The following is a 16604-nucleotide window of genomic DNA, read 5'->3' on the forward strand; positions in this document are numbered from 1 at the left end:
CAAATTAATGTAATAATGAAGCCACACCCACAACTATGCAATAAAAATAGAGGGGCGTGGCCAAAGAGAAGATGTCTTCTGTATGCTACACGTGGGTGAGGAAAGGCCTGGACATTGCCCGTCTTCCCAGGGTAAAGCTTAACAACATTCAAGATCTTCCAGGGGCAAAAAAGAAGGTAACATTTGTACATATCATTATTCTGAGTTGTGTGTAAATATGCTTACAAACACGTACATAATTATGATATGAAGTACATGTACCCACTTTGAATTGATGAATGATATTTATCCAGCAAGGGAAAGGGTAGCACAAATAGGCTGCTAGGCCTCTCAAGGGTGCTTCCCATAACAGAAAATAAGTAAAAATAAAAATACTGAGAGGTCAATATTAAAGTAAGATTGTAGGGCTACTTTAAAACTAGTAAGAGAAGTACTACATACAACCATAGATAGTAGAGGAGAGGGATTGGAAACGCATACGTAAATGCCCGGCCCATGCGTGTCACGGTTAAATTTCTTCCTTTCCTGCCTCCGTCACTAGAAATTGACCTTTGTCCTATGATAATTTTAGTATTTTAATCTTTAACAGCCAAAAGACAGGCAGGAAGGCTACTACTGACTAGCCAGAAAGAGACATGAGACAGGCAGGAAGGCTACTAGGATCAAGTTAGGCTACTAGCTTCCATTCGTGTTTCAGAAGTTAGTATTAGAGGAGTTTTCGCCATTGTATGAAATAGTTTACAGTGGGATCAGACACAGTGTTAATAGAAGTTCAAGAACATGTTAACTTCTCTTTTATAGATCTAGATCATAAACAATTCATTATACAAACAATTTAACATAATTATTGTATGTCTACTCGTGATGTAAAGACAGAAATAATGATGCAATTTTCTTGAACGTCCTCTTTGGTATATAGTGGTTCAGTGAACGTGCTACAGTCTGCCGATGTAAACTCTGAAGAAGCATCATCAGATGCACACAATCTGAGATTAAAAACAGTATCAGTTTGAGATAACAGTTACCTTGGGTCTTCCACAACTGACACTTCCGTCGTTTATTCTCTCATAACTCTTCCCCAAAAAACTTGCCGATCCATTCGTATAACTACAAATAAAGTGTACAATAGCATGTAGTAACATTAAAGGGTCACTTCTAGCCTATATACATTTGCTACTTCAACACCTACACTTCCACAAAATCCCACAAGTGAAAGTCATGAGTGTGATAATAAATTTGTCAGCAAATACTACCATGGAGAGTCAATCACAAAGTTGCTACATTTAAAAAACACTTAACATACCACTGTACTTGTCTTCAATCTCAAACAGGCTGTACTTCTTTTTGGAAAGATAAAAAAATCCCACAATCCTCAGCCAGTCAAGGAAAGCTTAAAAAAACTCATGAAACTCCTTTAGTAGACACTTCTAGGTTAAGGTTACAACTATACTAGGTACTAAGAGCATAGTACTAACTGGCATAGCCCTGTGCAATATCCCTGAGGCCAAGGCACTTCTCTGTCCTTCTAAAAAGATGCCTTGCTTCAGTTACCGCTACAGCATTGCGTGGGCGTAGGCGAGACACGGATGGGCCGAAATTGTACTGAGTCCCACGCATGCGTTTCCAATCCCTCTTCTCTACTATCTATGATACAACAGAGCTAGGTAGAGTTCCACAAAAAACAACTATTTACAAAAAAAGAATATCTATAACAGTTAACTCTAGCATGTTTACAAAGTAAGGAGTATTTGTGCGATCTTGTATATATACCTTTCATATCCATTTGTGCAACCCTATACCCCTATACGCATATACGTACCTGGAAACATACTCTAACGTTACAGGCAGTCCGTGTTGGTCGAGGTCCTGGATCTGGTAGAGGCAAAACATGTGGACGTGGTCACAAAGGTCAGGGACAACGTAACAAAAATGCTATCAGGGTTGGATTTGAAGGGGGACAAACACCGTTTTATCTTAGAGTTCCCAAGCATGGATTCAAAAACAAGTAATCTGTCATTTTGTAATTATGTGTATTTTGAGCTGTATCATTTTCAGATTCCAGATCAAGTACGAACCCCTGAACCTAAACAGACTTCAGTACCTTATAGACTCGGGCAGGATAGATGCCTCAAAGCCCATCAACATGCACACTCTTTATTGGTCTGGAGCTATAGGAAAGATCGAGCACGGAGTCAAGTTGTTGGCAGATGTAAGTCCCCACTACATTCTGAGGTTGTGTGTGGGTGAATTCGTGACAGATATTTAGGACTCTAGGGCAGAAGATCAAAGAATATTAATTGGTGGTTTGTATCCCATTTCTATGTCTATGTACACGCATTGGCCAAGGTTCATGTTCATTAAGGAGTTAAGTGTGTTTGAACTTTTGAATGTTCTTTGGTCAGAGTAAAGTGAAATGGTGCGTGAAATTGATACATTGTACTTGTGAGGTTACATGTCAATCTTCGAACACACAGGGCTCTGAGTGGTTCAAATCTAAAGTGGACATTGAAGTGAGTCGAGCATCCGAGAAAGCCATTGAGACGATCGAGAAACACGGTGGAACAATAGTGACTTCATACTACAACAAGCTTGGGTTGAGAGTCCTGCTTAAACCGTGGAAATTTGATGACAACAGAATGCCAAGAAGAGCACTGCCTAAGAAGAAAATCATGCCTTACTATCTCAACTCAGAAAACAGGTGGTGATATATAGCCATATTACAGTTATACACTGTAACACAATGTTGCTTTTGTAGAGATTTTTGAATAGTACTGTCTCTTGTACTGTAACAGGAGCAAGTGTTTATGAGTTAGTGTCTCTTATTCGAAAGGTAGCTTCACTTCATGTACCATCTTAAGTGATCTTTTGATTACACAGGGGTTACCTTGCTGTGACAGAAGAAGGTAAAGAGCGTCTGAAGAAAGGTGGCATGGAAGGAGCCTACCTCGGTCCTGATAGTATGGTCCACATCCCAGGGAAAAAAGTCACATTGTATTCAGAAGAATCACCAACTTTTGTGGAAATGAAACAGGTACAGTAAATTTGTAATCAGGTGTTCACATTGAATTGTGCTCCCTTAGAGAGAAGCTGGTGCAGAAACTGAAGTGTAGAAGCGCTCTGTGTAATAATTATAATTATTGATCCTAACTCATTCATTCACTAAAACTGTGCATATTGATAATCTGTGTGCAACTCAGTATAATTATACTCCAAATCGGTGTACTGTATAAGTAGCTGCATTCCTGTGGCTATTATAAAGTCTCTTCGACTACATGTACACAAACGTTACCATCAAGAAATAACTGCTTTATATGACTATATAATATTACTAAACGCACACAACTTGTTGCTTTACAACTGTAAGAGAATTTATAGCTAAGAAACAAATCCACCAACTGGGTTATAGTCACTGGTCTTGTGATCAGCTGGGTTTGGTCGAGCTTCATATGAGGTTATCACAATTCCTTGTCGCTGGGCCTGCATGTAATGATCATTATCCATCACAGTATGCACGGTCACCGTAGTAAACCAACCTGAGCAAACTCTCCCCTAAGGCCAATGTAGTATATTTTGGTTGTCTCAGCCCCAAGGTTAGAAGGAATGTACATCAGTAGACTGGTTACTCCATTGAACTTGGTTACCCTGTGTGGGGGGGGGGGGGGAGATTATGACTAGGTGTTAGGTTCTGGTCATTGTTAGTGGTGCGCAAGGGGCATATTTTGTGATGAACACTGTTCATTGGCCACTGCCACACGACATGGGGGCCAATTTAATTTGAGGTGGTGTAGCTTATAATTATGTCATATAAGAGTCTGGACAACCAGCCTCAGCACCGAAATATTACTACAACATTTTGTGAATGAGCCAAATCAGCAGAAATTTTGCCAATTTGCATCTAACATTTGCGATTTGGCAAGATTTGTGATGTCAATATATATAGGAGGTTATAATCTTAAGCCATTAGCACTTGCAACGTTGCATAATTATGTTAAAATAATTATGGTAGTATTACGGACTACCGTATAGCGCGAAATTTCGAGGGGCTTAATTTTCACTGATTTCGTGGGTTAGCAATCCTACACGAAATAAAGTCCACGAAAATTGTTAGTAATATTTCCTATAATGTGCAAAGATTAAAGGCGTGGCTTCCAGTACGCAGTCATTCCATGAACATTGTGCAACGAAATGCTTTTAGAGGCCATTCCACAAAATATAAGTGCCTCGAAAATGTTGCACATACGGTATAATTATTACTCCAAGCAACAAAATGCAGTAATTTCTATAATTAGCTATATAGAGAGGGGTTGTAAAAGCCTTTACCTACTTGACTGGGTACTCGAGAGTGCCTGCAGTGTCTCTAGACAGCTGTATTGACTGATCAGGCTCTCCCCGTAGATCATCAAAACCCAGAGGGGGTCTGTTCTTGAATAGCCTCAACTCTCTAGGGTGATACTCGTCTTCTCCTCCAATTAAAACTACTCCTTTCAACTTGACACTGCCCGTGAAACTGGAGGGAAGTGAAACGTAAAGTATTGTTCACCTCAGCAAGCGCAAGTAGTGCACAACAAAATTAATGTGTACTTAAAAGTACAGGATAATAAAGTAGCCAATGCAATTATTATTTTTGCCTAATTTAATTATTAATGAGAGCTAGCTAACAGAATGAATTAAAGCACCGCGGGTGCTGATGCCTCGGTGGAGGTGCCCAAAGCTACATAACATAAAGCTGCTAGCTTTTACATGTATACACCCACAGACATGCCAACCTCTAACACTTAAATTTACTTGGTAATATCAAAGATTGTGCTTGAAATTAGATTTTTTTCCAATATCTTATATACAAAACGTCTGGTAGAGCTGACATCATGTTTATTTTATGGGTTTTTGTGGGTTTTGTGCACGTCCTGCGACATGGCTCATTGGATTTTCCAATATTACTTCCGTTTGAACCTATAATTGGAATGTTTACATGTGCAGTATTTAGAAATCAAACAAAAATGTTTTGTGCTTGAAATTAGACCCCTTAGCCGGGATACTGGGAAGAGAGACAATTTTTAGGGATATTCCCGGTAATTAATTTTACTGCATGCAAAATCCAGAATCACAGGGAAACTCAAAGAGTGGGTAATGATCGACGATGATAAGCGATTGATGCCAAAAGTTCAAGTCTAAAATTAATGGCTGCAAGTCAGCAGAGCCTTGCAGCTCTCTTCTCACTCTTGCAGCTACCAATAGCTAGCGTTCTAGTGCAGAGCTAACTACTAAGTAGAGTAGCAACACTTGGTGAACAAGTTTTGCTACGGACTCTTCTGAAAAGGCATTCCAAGTAAGCAAAACTAGGCATAACTCGAGAACGAAGCTTTATTTTGCAAATCCACAAATATGAATCCAAGAAAACATGACTAGAAGCCTATAGAAACTCTTACTTGCACTTCATTGATCCTTGAGCAGCTGTAACAGTCTACACACACACACACACACATACACACACATACACAAGCACACTAACGTATACCTCGCTTGCGCATGCGCACCGAGGCATAATTATGTTCATAGCCAGTCAAGGTGCTTACAAGGCATGAACTTACGGCACATAAATGAGAAGCTCCTCATCAACATCGCTCTCCACAAACTGCAAAAAAATAGAGTAAAATGAACGTTGCCCAAAATACTCACAGCACTGATGATTACTTTAGTTTTGTCTAGTCTGTCGTCCCAGGCTTTGAACACAGTTTTACCAGACCCCTCCTCACTCTCGTTCAAACACTCTAGCTTCTCTGTGTCAATCTTCTGGTAGAGGCTATTGCAGGGATGAGACACACAATAATAGTCCAGCAACAAATTATCTTGACATGCTTTTTTTGTAATGCTTAAATGGAGGTATAGGAGACTGTTTCTATGTTAACGGTGTATTTAGCAACAAATTTTTGTCTAGGCAAAGCATTCTGATATATACGCACACATAACATATACAGTGAAACTTCTGTTAACAACCACCTCCGAATAAAGGCCAGTTGCTATATAACGGCCAGGCACCCAGGTCCCAAATGAACAGTTTATACAAAACAACCTCTCAACAAATAAAGGCCAAAACATTGTTCCCCAAAGGTGTCTGTTATAGAGGGGTTCCACTGTACAAGTAGCTATCACGGTGAGATGATGAGGTTAACGTATTACTAGTATTTTGCTGGTGAAAAACCTTTGCGAATGAGCCAAATCAGCAGAAAATGTGACCCTTTGCTATTGCATTTTGGCAAGGATCATGTGTATTTACTAGTAATAATTTAGGTTTTGCGGATTTTATTGTTGCGAATTGATCAACCATGCAAATGTTTGATGCTCGCAAAACATTCTAGTAATAAGGTAATTTAGCTTAATAAATACCTCTTCACTGAGTTCAATTCACTGAGCTAGCTATCACATAGCCTCGTTCCCAGGCCGAGTTGTCTCTACACTATGTTGACAACCTAGCGCTATTTTAGAGACAACTCGGCCTGATAACGAGGCTAGCTATCATAGTGATTTAATAGCATACAGTGTGAATTGCTGGCTTAAATACCTAGTCTAACAATCAATTCACAACAGCTTTATTGAGTCCATCACTCACCTGTAGAGCATAGCAGGGTCTTCAGCATGATCATGATCATGTTCCCCATGGCAATGGTGGTGGTGTGCCATTGTGTACGTGTGAAGATCAACTATGCGGCGGGATGTACCTAATAGGTACTAGGCAGAGGTAAGTACTAGGTGGCACTCTTGGCACACAGCTAGACTGTAAACCACGCCCCTTTTCTAAGGAAAGGGGCGTGGTTTCCAGTCTGCACACATCAAGGTTACGTTTTGGTAGGGATCGTCTGACTAGTATATAACATGTGCAGCTGAAAACCTTACATGTGTGAGCGCGAGCCAAATCAGCAGAAAAATTGACCCCTTTTCCATCTAATTAGACTACCGTAACTGTATTATAATTACAGCGCCACTCTAATTATACTAAATTCGGCCTTATAATGTCTTGCAAAAATAATAATGTCTGTCTGGCGCTGTAATTCCAGTTTAGGTTTTGCTATTTATCTGATCCAACGCTCGCAAAATTCGCATATGTTTAATGGTTTGCAAAACGTATAATCGTATAATTATACAATTATATCGATACCCATTAAACGTAAACATAATTACCACAAAATGATCATCAACTCATTCAATCCGTACAAAAACAAACATTCAAATAAGCGCTAGGGTATAATTATGTCCGTTCATGTATGACTAATATATTCGAAAACTCAACGTTGCACTTACACATTCATTACATTACTTTTTCTATTACATTTTTCTAGTACGTTTGCTCTACTTTAGGAAGGCAGTGTCCTCAGTGAGTGAGCAGCCCCAGTCCTCGATGGGGACGTGCTGGAAGGTGGTGTCCTCTATGTTCAGAATGCCCAACTCCTCAGATGAGCTTGTGCCGTTGGACAAGTTCCACTTTTGCTGGAAAGCTTTCGTGGCGTTGTCCGAGCTGTAACGGACGATAAGAACCAACAATAATAACATAAGTTATAAAAAGAGACACAGAGCAATTATTAGAACATGAATTGCACAGACACAACAATTATACATGCTTTCAAGTTATCATGCATGCATACCTAGGATTGCCAAAGACTTGATTATCGTTCACCATGTCCACAGTAGGTTGACTTCCTTGCAGTACAGGCTGAGCACCATTCCTGACATCTTCCACTATTGTACAAGAACAATAGTTAAAAGTCGCTGTACATGCGTAAAACAATATAGAAGAGGTACAGGATACGCAGTTAGCCAGGTCAAAGTACAATATCACACAATCATACAGCACATTGTACGTACATGCACCTATAACGACCCTAATGTCACTAACAATCTACCTACCCTTCACAGACATGGGCAGATAAAGAAATTCTTCGTATCCGAGATTCAGCTTTAGTTCACAGATCTCCGAGGATCCGCGATTCATCGAGACCACCTGAGCAACTACGCCCACCACCACCCTCCCCAACAAGATCCCAGAGTTAATAGACTCCGCCTCCCATATGGGACCACCCACAGAAAAACTGTGGGGTCCACTAGAGATGCTGCTTATCTTGAAGGTGGGCTCGGTGAGAGAGGGAGCGGGGCTGGAACTGGGAGGGGCGTGACAGTACACTCCAAACAATGTCTGCCAGTTCTGGAATAAGAGAATGAGCAAAGAAATTGTACATAAAAATTATTATGTATGTACTGTATAGCGTGACATTTTTGAGGCACTCAATTTTCGTGGAAGTGCCTCTAAAGAATAAAATTCATTTCGCGCTCTTTCGTCAAATGATGTTGCGTCTTCCGTTGGGTTAAGTATTGCGTGGACTTATTTTCGTTGAGGATTGCTAACCAGCACCTCGAAAATGTTGTGCTACTATTAAATTGGCAATGATGGTCATCCTAGCCCCAGGGGTAACTTGATGTATTTTTTTGCACACGTACTTATTACATGTATGCACACTATACACGAACTAAAATGTTACCCACCTGGCCTTGAAGTGTTATTCTCCACTCAACGCTTCCCTCACTAGCCTTGACAGTGACAGACGTTGCTCTGGACGAGGTCACTATCACATTAGGATACTGCGAGTCCATCTACACACAAAATGAAGCATTCGATGATAGTTTCATGACAGATCAAGTGTACTACAAAAGCATGCCATTATAGACACACACAACATTAGGTCATGACAAATACCGATAAGTAAGAAAGACACTTACAGGATTTGGGGAGAGACGTAGACCATTGGTGAGCTCTGTTAGTTTCACAGGTGGTGGGAGGGTCTCTGGGTGGACCCCTTTGGTGGGATTGACAGGTTTTCTAACTAGAGACCACTCCTGTTTCCAAGATGTCAACTGTTTTTGAGCATGTGCCAGCCGGCACTCTGGAGCACCATGACAACCATGCCTGTACGTGAAAACAAAAACGATAAAAGAGGTACATTCTGAATCTATGCACGTAGCACTAAAATTATAGTACAGATTAAACAACTGATTTTACAGTACAAAAAAATAACGTACCTGTAACACAGCTTCATGTCTTTGACTTGCAATTTTGGATGTGGTGGAGAGTAGCTAAACAATTGTTTGCCCCCAATCGCCATAAAAACAGCATTGCAATGGGTTGCACTCTGACAGTGAGTGAAGAGCTTTTCAGCATTCACGAAACTCTCATAGCAAACAAGACAAACGTTGGAACTTTTTCTTGAGGAGGTATTTTGTGCTAAATTCGTCATAGCAGCTGCTCCATTATGTTGAGGCTCAAATCCACTAGATAAATGCTCCTCATAGCTATTGGAGAATCCATCACTAATGTCTGGTGTTCGCTTGTGTGAACTTCCACTTTGACTGCTTGACCCATGGCCACTTAATGATAACCTATCAGCGCTTTCATTTTCACTACTTGAGGGACTGATTCTATCGAGATCCAAGCCCGTGACCTTTGGTTTAGTTCGTGTGGCTGATAATGCTTCAGTTTTCTTAGGAGATCGTCTTTGTCGCTTTGACTTAACTTTCACAAATCCTTCGGCTTCAAGCGCTTTTTCCAAAATCAAGGGTTCGGAGTTTGGCATGCGAGGCACTAGTAGAGCAGAATCTGTGCTGTTCACTATTGCTTCAATAGATTCTCGTTCAGCCATGATAGCCTTAGGTTTTACTGAGTTCAGTGTATTTGACTTCATTTTCGATTCACGTTTAACAGGAGACGCTTTAATCCCATTTCGTACTGGGTCATTGTTCCAGGCATTGTTCTTGGGAGGTTGTTTCTGGGGTGCCTGGCGATTATCTTTTTTCAACTTGTCATGTAATAACTGCTGAGTATCATGTGACTCTCCTGTACTTGTAGTAGGAGCATTCATCCAACCTTGCAAAGCGGCCTGGGATGTACATGTAGGTACTGGTAGACCCCAATTGGCTTGAGGATTCTTATCTCCAATATCGCCGTGCTCACCGAAACTTGTAAAACTTCCAGAATTCAAGTATGGATCACTAGAGCTGAAATTCGAACCATCTGGCCCACTGAACAAGGCTGGGAAGAATCCTCCCAGAGCATCTTCAGGTACACCGCCATTACCATAAAGGCTCAGTCCAAGATAGTCACTACTACCAGTTTTTCCACTCGTTTCAGTAGTTTGTGGGAGTATGTTGGTAAGGATGTTAGGGAAAGCTCCAAACATGCTATTAGCATCAGCAGACACTGGAAGCACGGGTTGTAGGTTGCTCTTTGGCTGAGACTGGAGAGTAGTGGCCATAGAGGTGTGAGCTAACTTGATGGCTTCTTCTAGATCTGACCTGAGCGTAGGAGACTGGATATCCCCGGGTAGAAACGAGGTGGAGGGTGAGGGATGATGAACAGATACGCTCAGCGATGGCTGTTTTCTCGGCTCTGTTACTCCTGAAGGCTTGAATTGCAGAGGGGGTGTTTGCTTACTAGCTGCCATAGTTGGCTTGCTGATAAGTTTTGGTGGGTTAGTAGTCATCGAGATTTGCTGGTTATTCTTGGGAAGTGGTGGTTGGCTGCCCACTAGGAAGGGCCTTGGTTGGTTGATCTTCAGTTGGGCAGGGATAATTGTTGTGACTTGTGGTGGCGCAGTCAGAAATTGCTTATACACGTCTTCGTATTCTTTACCTGCAAAAATATAATCATATTGTATACTTTATGTATTGCATATGCTACTGTACAGCATCACTTATATATACATAATGTGCCATTCATGTACATATGCAGCTGACCTGTCTCTCTCTCCACAGTCCATATGACCATCTCCTCTACGGTGTGAGGGAACCAAGGGTTAGTACCCTTGGACATGGCATAGCACGTGCTGTGATCATCTTTCTTGCACATGACAAACGAGTTCTTAGACTGCTTCATGTGTTTGGGCAATGGGGGAACGGGAATCCACTCTGAGGGACTAACACATAGCACACACTTTGGGATCACTTTAATATCTCTCCAAGGGTTGTGTCCATAAGGGCAAGAGAAGGAACGATTCACTTCAACTTTTTGAATGAGGTTCTTACAGCCAGAGTCAAAGAAACACAAACGACAAACGAAAGTGCAGCTTTTGAAACACTCGGCGACGCTTGAGAGCAGCTCTGAAGGAACATCTCTTATGGTAACGAACTCGACTTCTCTAGGATGGAAGAGACGATTGGTTGATTGGTTGGTAGTTTGAGGGGGAGGGGTGATTCTGTGGATAGGGGTAGCTGGTTTAGGGGATACAGTAGAGGCTGGACTGACAGAGCTGCCAGTATTCGGAGGAGGTGTGCGGGAAGATCCTGCAGAGGGAAACCGTATATTAATGAGGAGCTTGGATTACGCATAGGAATACCAGTACAGTAGAGAGAAAATGCATACTTTAGCAATCACATGCGAAGTACACATAATGTTGAGGCCACTACAGAAAGCCAGACAAAGATCTGATGAACATGTACATGTACCACTCATTACAAAGCTAGATTACACTTACCTCTAGAGTTATGTTTGTCTGCGGACATTACACTCAGTTTCTCTGCCACAAATTCTTCGAATGAGCACTCCTCCTCGCTCTCCACGATCCACACAACCAGCGCCTCCACAGAGTGGGCAAACATTTCGTTAGATTTGAGGGATTTAGTGTAGCATTTATGATGGTTCTTCTGCGGACACTTCTTGATTGTGGCCACGGGTGGTAAAGGGGGTAGGGGCACCGACTCCCCTCGCTCAAAACATGGCTCATTGTCACACAGTGTACAACCTATTCGGAACGCAGAATGTATGATATTTCATTGGGTACAAGAATCTGCTGAGACACGTCAAGGGCCACTAATATACAACAGTGACAATACAATCCATGAAGCCCTAATACAGCAAACCAATGCCAAAAGACACATAGACCCACCTGGTATGACTAGTATTGGCTTGTTCCAGGGATGGCCTCCATTGCTGCAAATATTGGAGCTATGAACGCGGCCACTCAGCACACGCTCCTCGTAGAAACATAGTCTACACACCTCCTTCCTGGATTGAAAGCAGTTTGAGATTGCTTTGAGGAGAGGCACAGGGATGTCAGGAACATCCTTGAAATTCACCTCCAAGAATTTATACAAAGCTGAGCAGAGACGGTAAAAGTAATGGAATGTACACAAGTATAATTTGTGTACAAATACACCGTAACATGATAATTATTGGCTCAGGGGTAGCTACCAAAAACACCTACATACATGTACATGCATAACAAGTCACATTGCCTTTGGTCCACCATGCTAACAACCTCACACTTTACCTAATACACAAATGCACTAACCTTGTTGCTGGGTCCTTGTCGAGGTGGGGCTAATGACGGAAGGTAGAGGGGTCTGCGAGACCTGCACCTCATAGGTTGCGCTCCCCATTCGGTAGTTAGGGGGCACATTAAAGTTCGTAGCTGGTAACTGGAAACCAGTTTTATTCATAGCGTTGGTGGTTATTACAGCATTTTGACGCATCCCTCCGGGGCTCGTTGTGATTGCTATCCCAATCGTACTCATTTGAACAATTCCCGACGGCTTGAATTCTGGTATAGACGATATGTAGTTCCTCATATTATTAGCACTACTAGCCAGTCCTTGTACTGGCGCAGTAGGAGGGTACATGTACCTACTAGCAGCTGGAGTATTAACAGCATTGCCATTTTGGAGCACAGCAGCTGGCCGAGGAGCTACTGCCTGTGATATAGTGGAGATCATCACACCGCCTGACTGAGTCTGAGTCGTATTACTTCCATACTGAAATTCACGCCTGGGCCTCGACACTAAACTTGTACTAGTTGCCTGTGCAGTGTTGAACACAGGGGTGGTTATGTTAGCAGCCACTTTCTGAGCCATGGTGAGTTTACTTGGAGAAGTGGACACAGCGAGCTGAGGGTGTGGTTTAAAGGTCAGACGTGTATTAGGAGTGGAAGCACTGGGGGTAAATTTCGAAGGATTAGTGGGCGTGGCAGCAGTGCCACCTCGATTTGGACTGGTGCGAGTTGAAGGCAAGAGGTTGTCAGGAATGCGACTCACACTCTCGATAAAAGCTGGAAACGAGCAACCTGTACAGAAAATATCCATTTACACACATACGAATAGCAAAAATTCATTGATTATGACCATTCAAATTTATAGTCTCTACTTTGTTTAGCTACAGTATCATACACCTTAAGGTAGAGTGCATGTTAAGCATTTAAATCAATGTTTGTTCAAAAGAATGCGAATTTGATTAAATCACCTCTCTCCCTCTCCACGGTCCAGACTATCATCTCCTCCACAGAGTGGGGGTACCAGAACTCGTTCTCTATATACACACGGAAACACCTGAAGTGATCCTTCTTCTGACAATACTCAAATGAGTCCTTGATGGGTTTCCCCTCGGGCCAAGGGGCTATGGGGAGGTACTCAAAACTGCCAAAGTTCCAACAGAGGCTGCTGGCCGGGATGACCACCACTTGGTCCCACACTCTGTGACAGTACGAGCACACCATCCCATTGGAGCTCTTGTCAAACTTGACAATGCTCTGTGTATGTGTGTGTGTGTGTGTGTGTGTGTGTGTGTGTGTGTGTGTGTGTGTGTGTGTGTGTGTGCGTGCGTAGTGGGACATGTAAACACAACATTGAATCTAAATTGTATGACCCTGCTCATGTACACACCAGTAATATACACTTAATCACTGGTGAATTTTACTGCTAATGAATGCAAAAGTGGTTAAGTAAACACACAGGAAGTCAAAAAAGCACCTTTTTATTATCTTTGTAGTAGCACCATTTGCAGTAGTCCTTGGACCTACTGTACAGTTCTATGACATTCAGTAAGAGAGCTTGAGGAATGGCCGCCACACTCTTGAACACACAATCCTCAGGATAATAATCGTATTCGTTGTCATCTGTGCGAGTGTGTGTGTGTGTGTGTGTGTGTGTGTGTGTGCGTGCTTGTGTGTGTGCGTGCTTGTGTGTGTGTGTGTGTGTGCGTGTGCGTGCTTGTGTATGTGCGTGCTTGTGTGTGTGTGTGTGTGTGTGTGTGTGTGTGTGTGTGTGTGTGTGTGTGTGCATGCTTGTGAGTGTGAGTGTGTACATGTAGGTGCAGTGATGCCAGAACAGAGTGGGCAATGTTATTGAGAGAATAAATCCTTACCACTATCGTCGTAAAACTCGTCCAAATGGTGAGTGCTGTTAGCTGGCCCGTTGGCTTCACCAAACAGCCTGTGATTGGGCGATTCTGACTCTTCATGATGAGAGCGAATAAATTCCGAGAATTTACAACCTGGAGACAATTAGAATAGCTCGGTACAGACAGAGAAAATCTACAATCCAAGCACTAGACATGTGATCTTAAAGGGTATCACAATTCTAGGCAGACAGTTCAGTTTAACAGAGTTGAACGAAGCTTTACTAGCATTGAAATAGTTATTTAAGCTGTTAGAACAAAGCCGGTTATATGTAAGTACAGGCTTTTCAACTTGCTAAGAATTGCCAGTAGCCTTCGAGTGTACTGACCATAGTGTCTCTCCATTGTCCAGATGACGAGCTCCTCGATGCTGTGACCAAACCAGGTCTCACCACCAGCTGACTTATCACAGCAGATTGTGTGGTCTTTGTTCTTACACATCTGAAATGACTTGTGTCTAGGGGAGAGGAAAACACACATTTCCAACTTGCTATCATCACCATGGCTTGAAAAATTGGGATATTCACCTGTTAATCTTTGCCATGAGCATCTTTGGAGGAGGAGGAATGGCGACTGTAGAGGAGCCTGCCAAGTTATCACACATCTTACTGGCCGGTATCAGCAGCAATGGGGCTGCAACCTTCTTACAATGCTTACAGAATCTGTTAGGGACAGATAACTGTTCTATCTTATTCTGTTTATAGTAACAAGTACGGCAAATGTTCTTTGATTTCTTGTAACAGTCCACAATATCTTGCAGGAGGTAAGAGTTTATTTTAGAGACATGCTTGAACAGGGCTTTAGTTGGGTCGTAACGCTGGAAGACAGAGTAGGCCACATCTGTGTAAAGGAAAGACACTATAACCAGAACCAGGAGTACATGAATACTGCCAGAACTCTATAACTGTACACCAAAACCAGGAGTCTGTGTACCAAAAGATAGCATGATACATAACATGTACATAATTATAATTACAGACTTGATAATAGCCTCAACCCAATCCCAAGCCAATCAAGCTTACTAGACACAAGGGGAGAGATTACACAAAAATCATTCAAATGAGGTCGTTTCCTAAGCAATTCCACGAAGTCATACTAGTACACACACACACACACACACACACACACACACACACACACACACACACACAATTAATGTGTTACTGCTCTTACTCTCTACAAAGGTCTTCTTCTTAGCTCTGGCTTCTTTACGCAGGGCCTTCTTGAGAGCGGCAGCATCTTCGTGAAGAGCACTGGCCTGTACGTGTAGAGACTTTCCACTTCCATTTGATGAGGACACCTTGGAAAGCACTGCAAGTTGACATACTCAAATATTATCTGAGGTACACACTAAATGAAACAAGGGTCACAACCACAACAATACTAAGTTGAAAATGAAACCAGAAACTACCCTCCAAAAGCATTGTAATGAATATTGAGCGTCTACATTTCTTAACTAGTACAAGTATATGTCATGTAACAGATGCATACCAACCTTGTTCACAGTCCTCGATACAGCCATCTAATGGATCGTCTAGATCGTCAGTGTCGTATTCATTCTTAACCTGAAGACACAATCACACTTTCAACCTACGCATGAACTTTTAACATGCAAATAGACACAAATCAATACTCTTAATCATCAGTAGAATGGACAATAAAACGGTAACTGTGTATTGTAACTGACAACCAATTTACCCAATCTAGAGGCAATACGATGTGACTTGTAATCTGACATGGTAATCACCAGGCACACACAGCCCCCCCCCCCCCCCCCACACACAAACACACAGAGCATACGCACAGCGATATAAAGAAGTTCAGCTCTCTTCATGAGCACAATGCACTGTATGTCAGGATCTTCCTTTGTCTGACGAAGCGCTATATCTGCTTTAGAGATACCGTCCAGACAAAGTGATTCACTGGTCTCTGCTTTCGATAAGCAGTCTTGGATTAAATCGATGTATCCGAAAATATCCATCACACCGTCCTCCTCGTCCTGTACATGTACGTGTATACACACAGTGTGTACACAAAATAAATATTTTGTTTAATTTCACACACACACAACATAACGGGCTTAGGTCTAATGGTCCACAACAACAAGATCATAAAAATGTTGAGTGAAACGTACTTATACACACAGTAGATCTATACAGTACAGAGAAAGGCAATCCCAATTTAATAATTATTATAAACGCTATGTCAGCATTTTGATGTTGAAAGCTACCTCTTTGAGGGGCGGTTTCTTCTTTTTAGGTGGCATATAATACTGTACCAAACAAAGGCCACTTGTTTACAGCGACCAGTAAAATTCTTCTTGTTTCAATTAAACTTGCGCTTTGCTTACTTGATCAACATTTGCATAAAACACAACACTAAGCTTTTCGGTTTTGCC

At 41.9% G+C, this 16604-nt stretch overlaps 3 protein-coding genes across 3 annotated transcripts; 1 reads left to right on the forward strand and 2 right to left on the reverse strand.

Moving 5' to 3' along the window:
- The first annotated feature begins 35 nt into the window (after positions 1-35).
- LOC135331947 (large ribosomal subunit protein uL15-like) lies at positions 36-3218 on the forward strand. The gene is made up of 6 exons (XM_064527254.1): positions 36-176; positions 1845-2005; positions 2056-2209; positions 2475-2698; positions 2878-3031; positions 3081-3218. The coding sequence occupies exons 1-6, from the start codon at positions 72-74 to the stop codon at positions 3108-3110; spliced, it is 828 nt and encodes a 275-aa protein (XP_064383324.1). The 5' UTR covers positions 36-71; the 3' UTR covers positions 3111-3218.
- A 51-nt stretch (positions 3219-3269) lies between these two features.
- Positions 3270-6796, reverse strand: LOC135331960 (PITH domain-containing protein 1-like). Its single transcript, XM_064527283.1, has 6 exons — positions 6608-6796; positions 5692-5800; positions 5589-5632; positions 4325-4507; positions 3534-3642; positions 3270-3477 (listed from the first exon to the last, which is right to left on the reverse strand). Exons 1-6 carry the CDS (start codon positions 6676-6678, stop codon positions 3376-3378), a joined length of 618 nt encoding a protein of 205 aa, XP_064383353.1. The 5' UTR covers positions 6679-6796; the 3' UTR covers positions 3270-3375.
- Positions 6797-7171: 375 nt separating this feature from the next.
- LOC135331867 (uncharacterized) lies at positions 7172-16602 on the reverse strand. The gene is made up of 19 exons (XM_064527140.1): positions 16437-16602; positions 16011-16205; positions 15702-15771; positions 15380-15517; positions 14734-15046; positions 14536-14663; positions 14174-14302; positions 13780-13925; positions 13274-13559; positions 12330-13097; positions 11925-12134; positions 11514-11780; positions 10777-11322; positions 9067-10672; positions 8767-8953; positions 8533-8640; positions 7900-8194; positions 7638-7731; positions 7172-7510 (listed from the first exon to the last, which is right to left on the reverse strand). The coding sequence occupies exons 1-19, from the start codon at positions 16470-16472 to the stop codon at positions 7345-7347; spliced, it is 5688 nt and encodes a 1895-aa protein (XP_064383210.1). The 5' UTR covers positions 16473-16602; the 3' UTR covers positions 7172-7344.
- Positions 16603-16604: the final 2 nt, after the last annotated feature.

Source organism: Halichondria panicea, chromosome 2, assembly GCF_963675165.1.
Source record: "Halichondria panicea chromosome 2, odHalPani1.1, whole genome shotgun sequence".
Taxonomy (NCBI): Eukaryota; Metazoa; Porifera; class Demospongiae; order Suberitida; family Halichondriidae; genus Halichondria; species Halichondria panicea.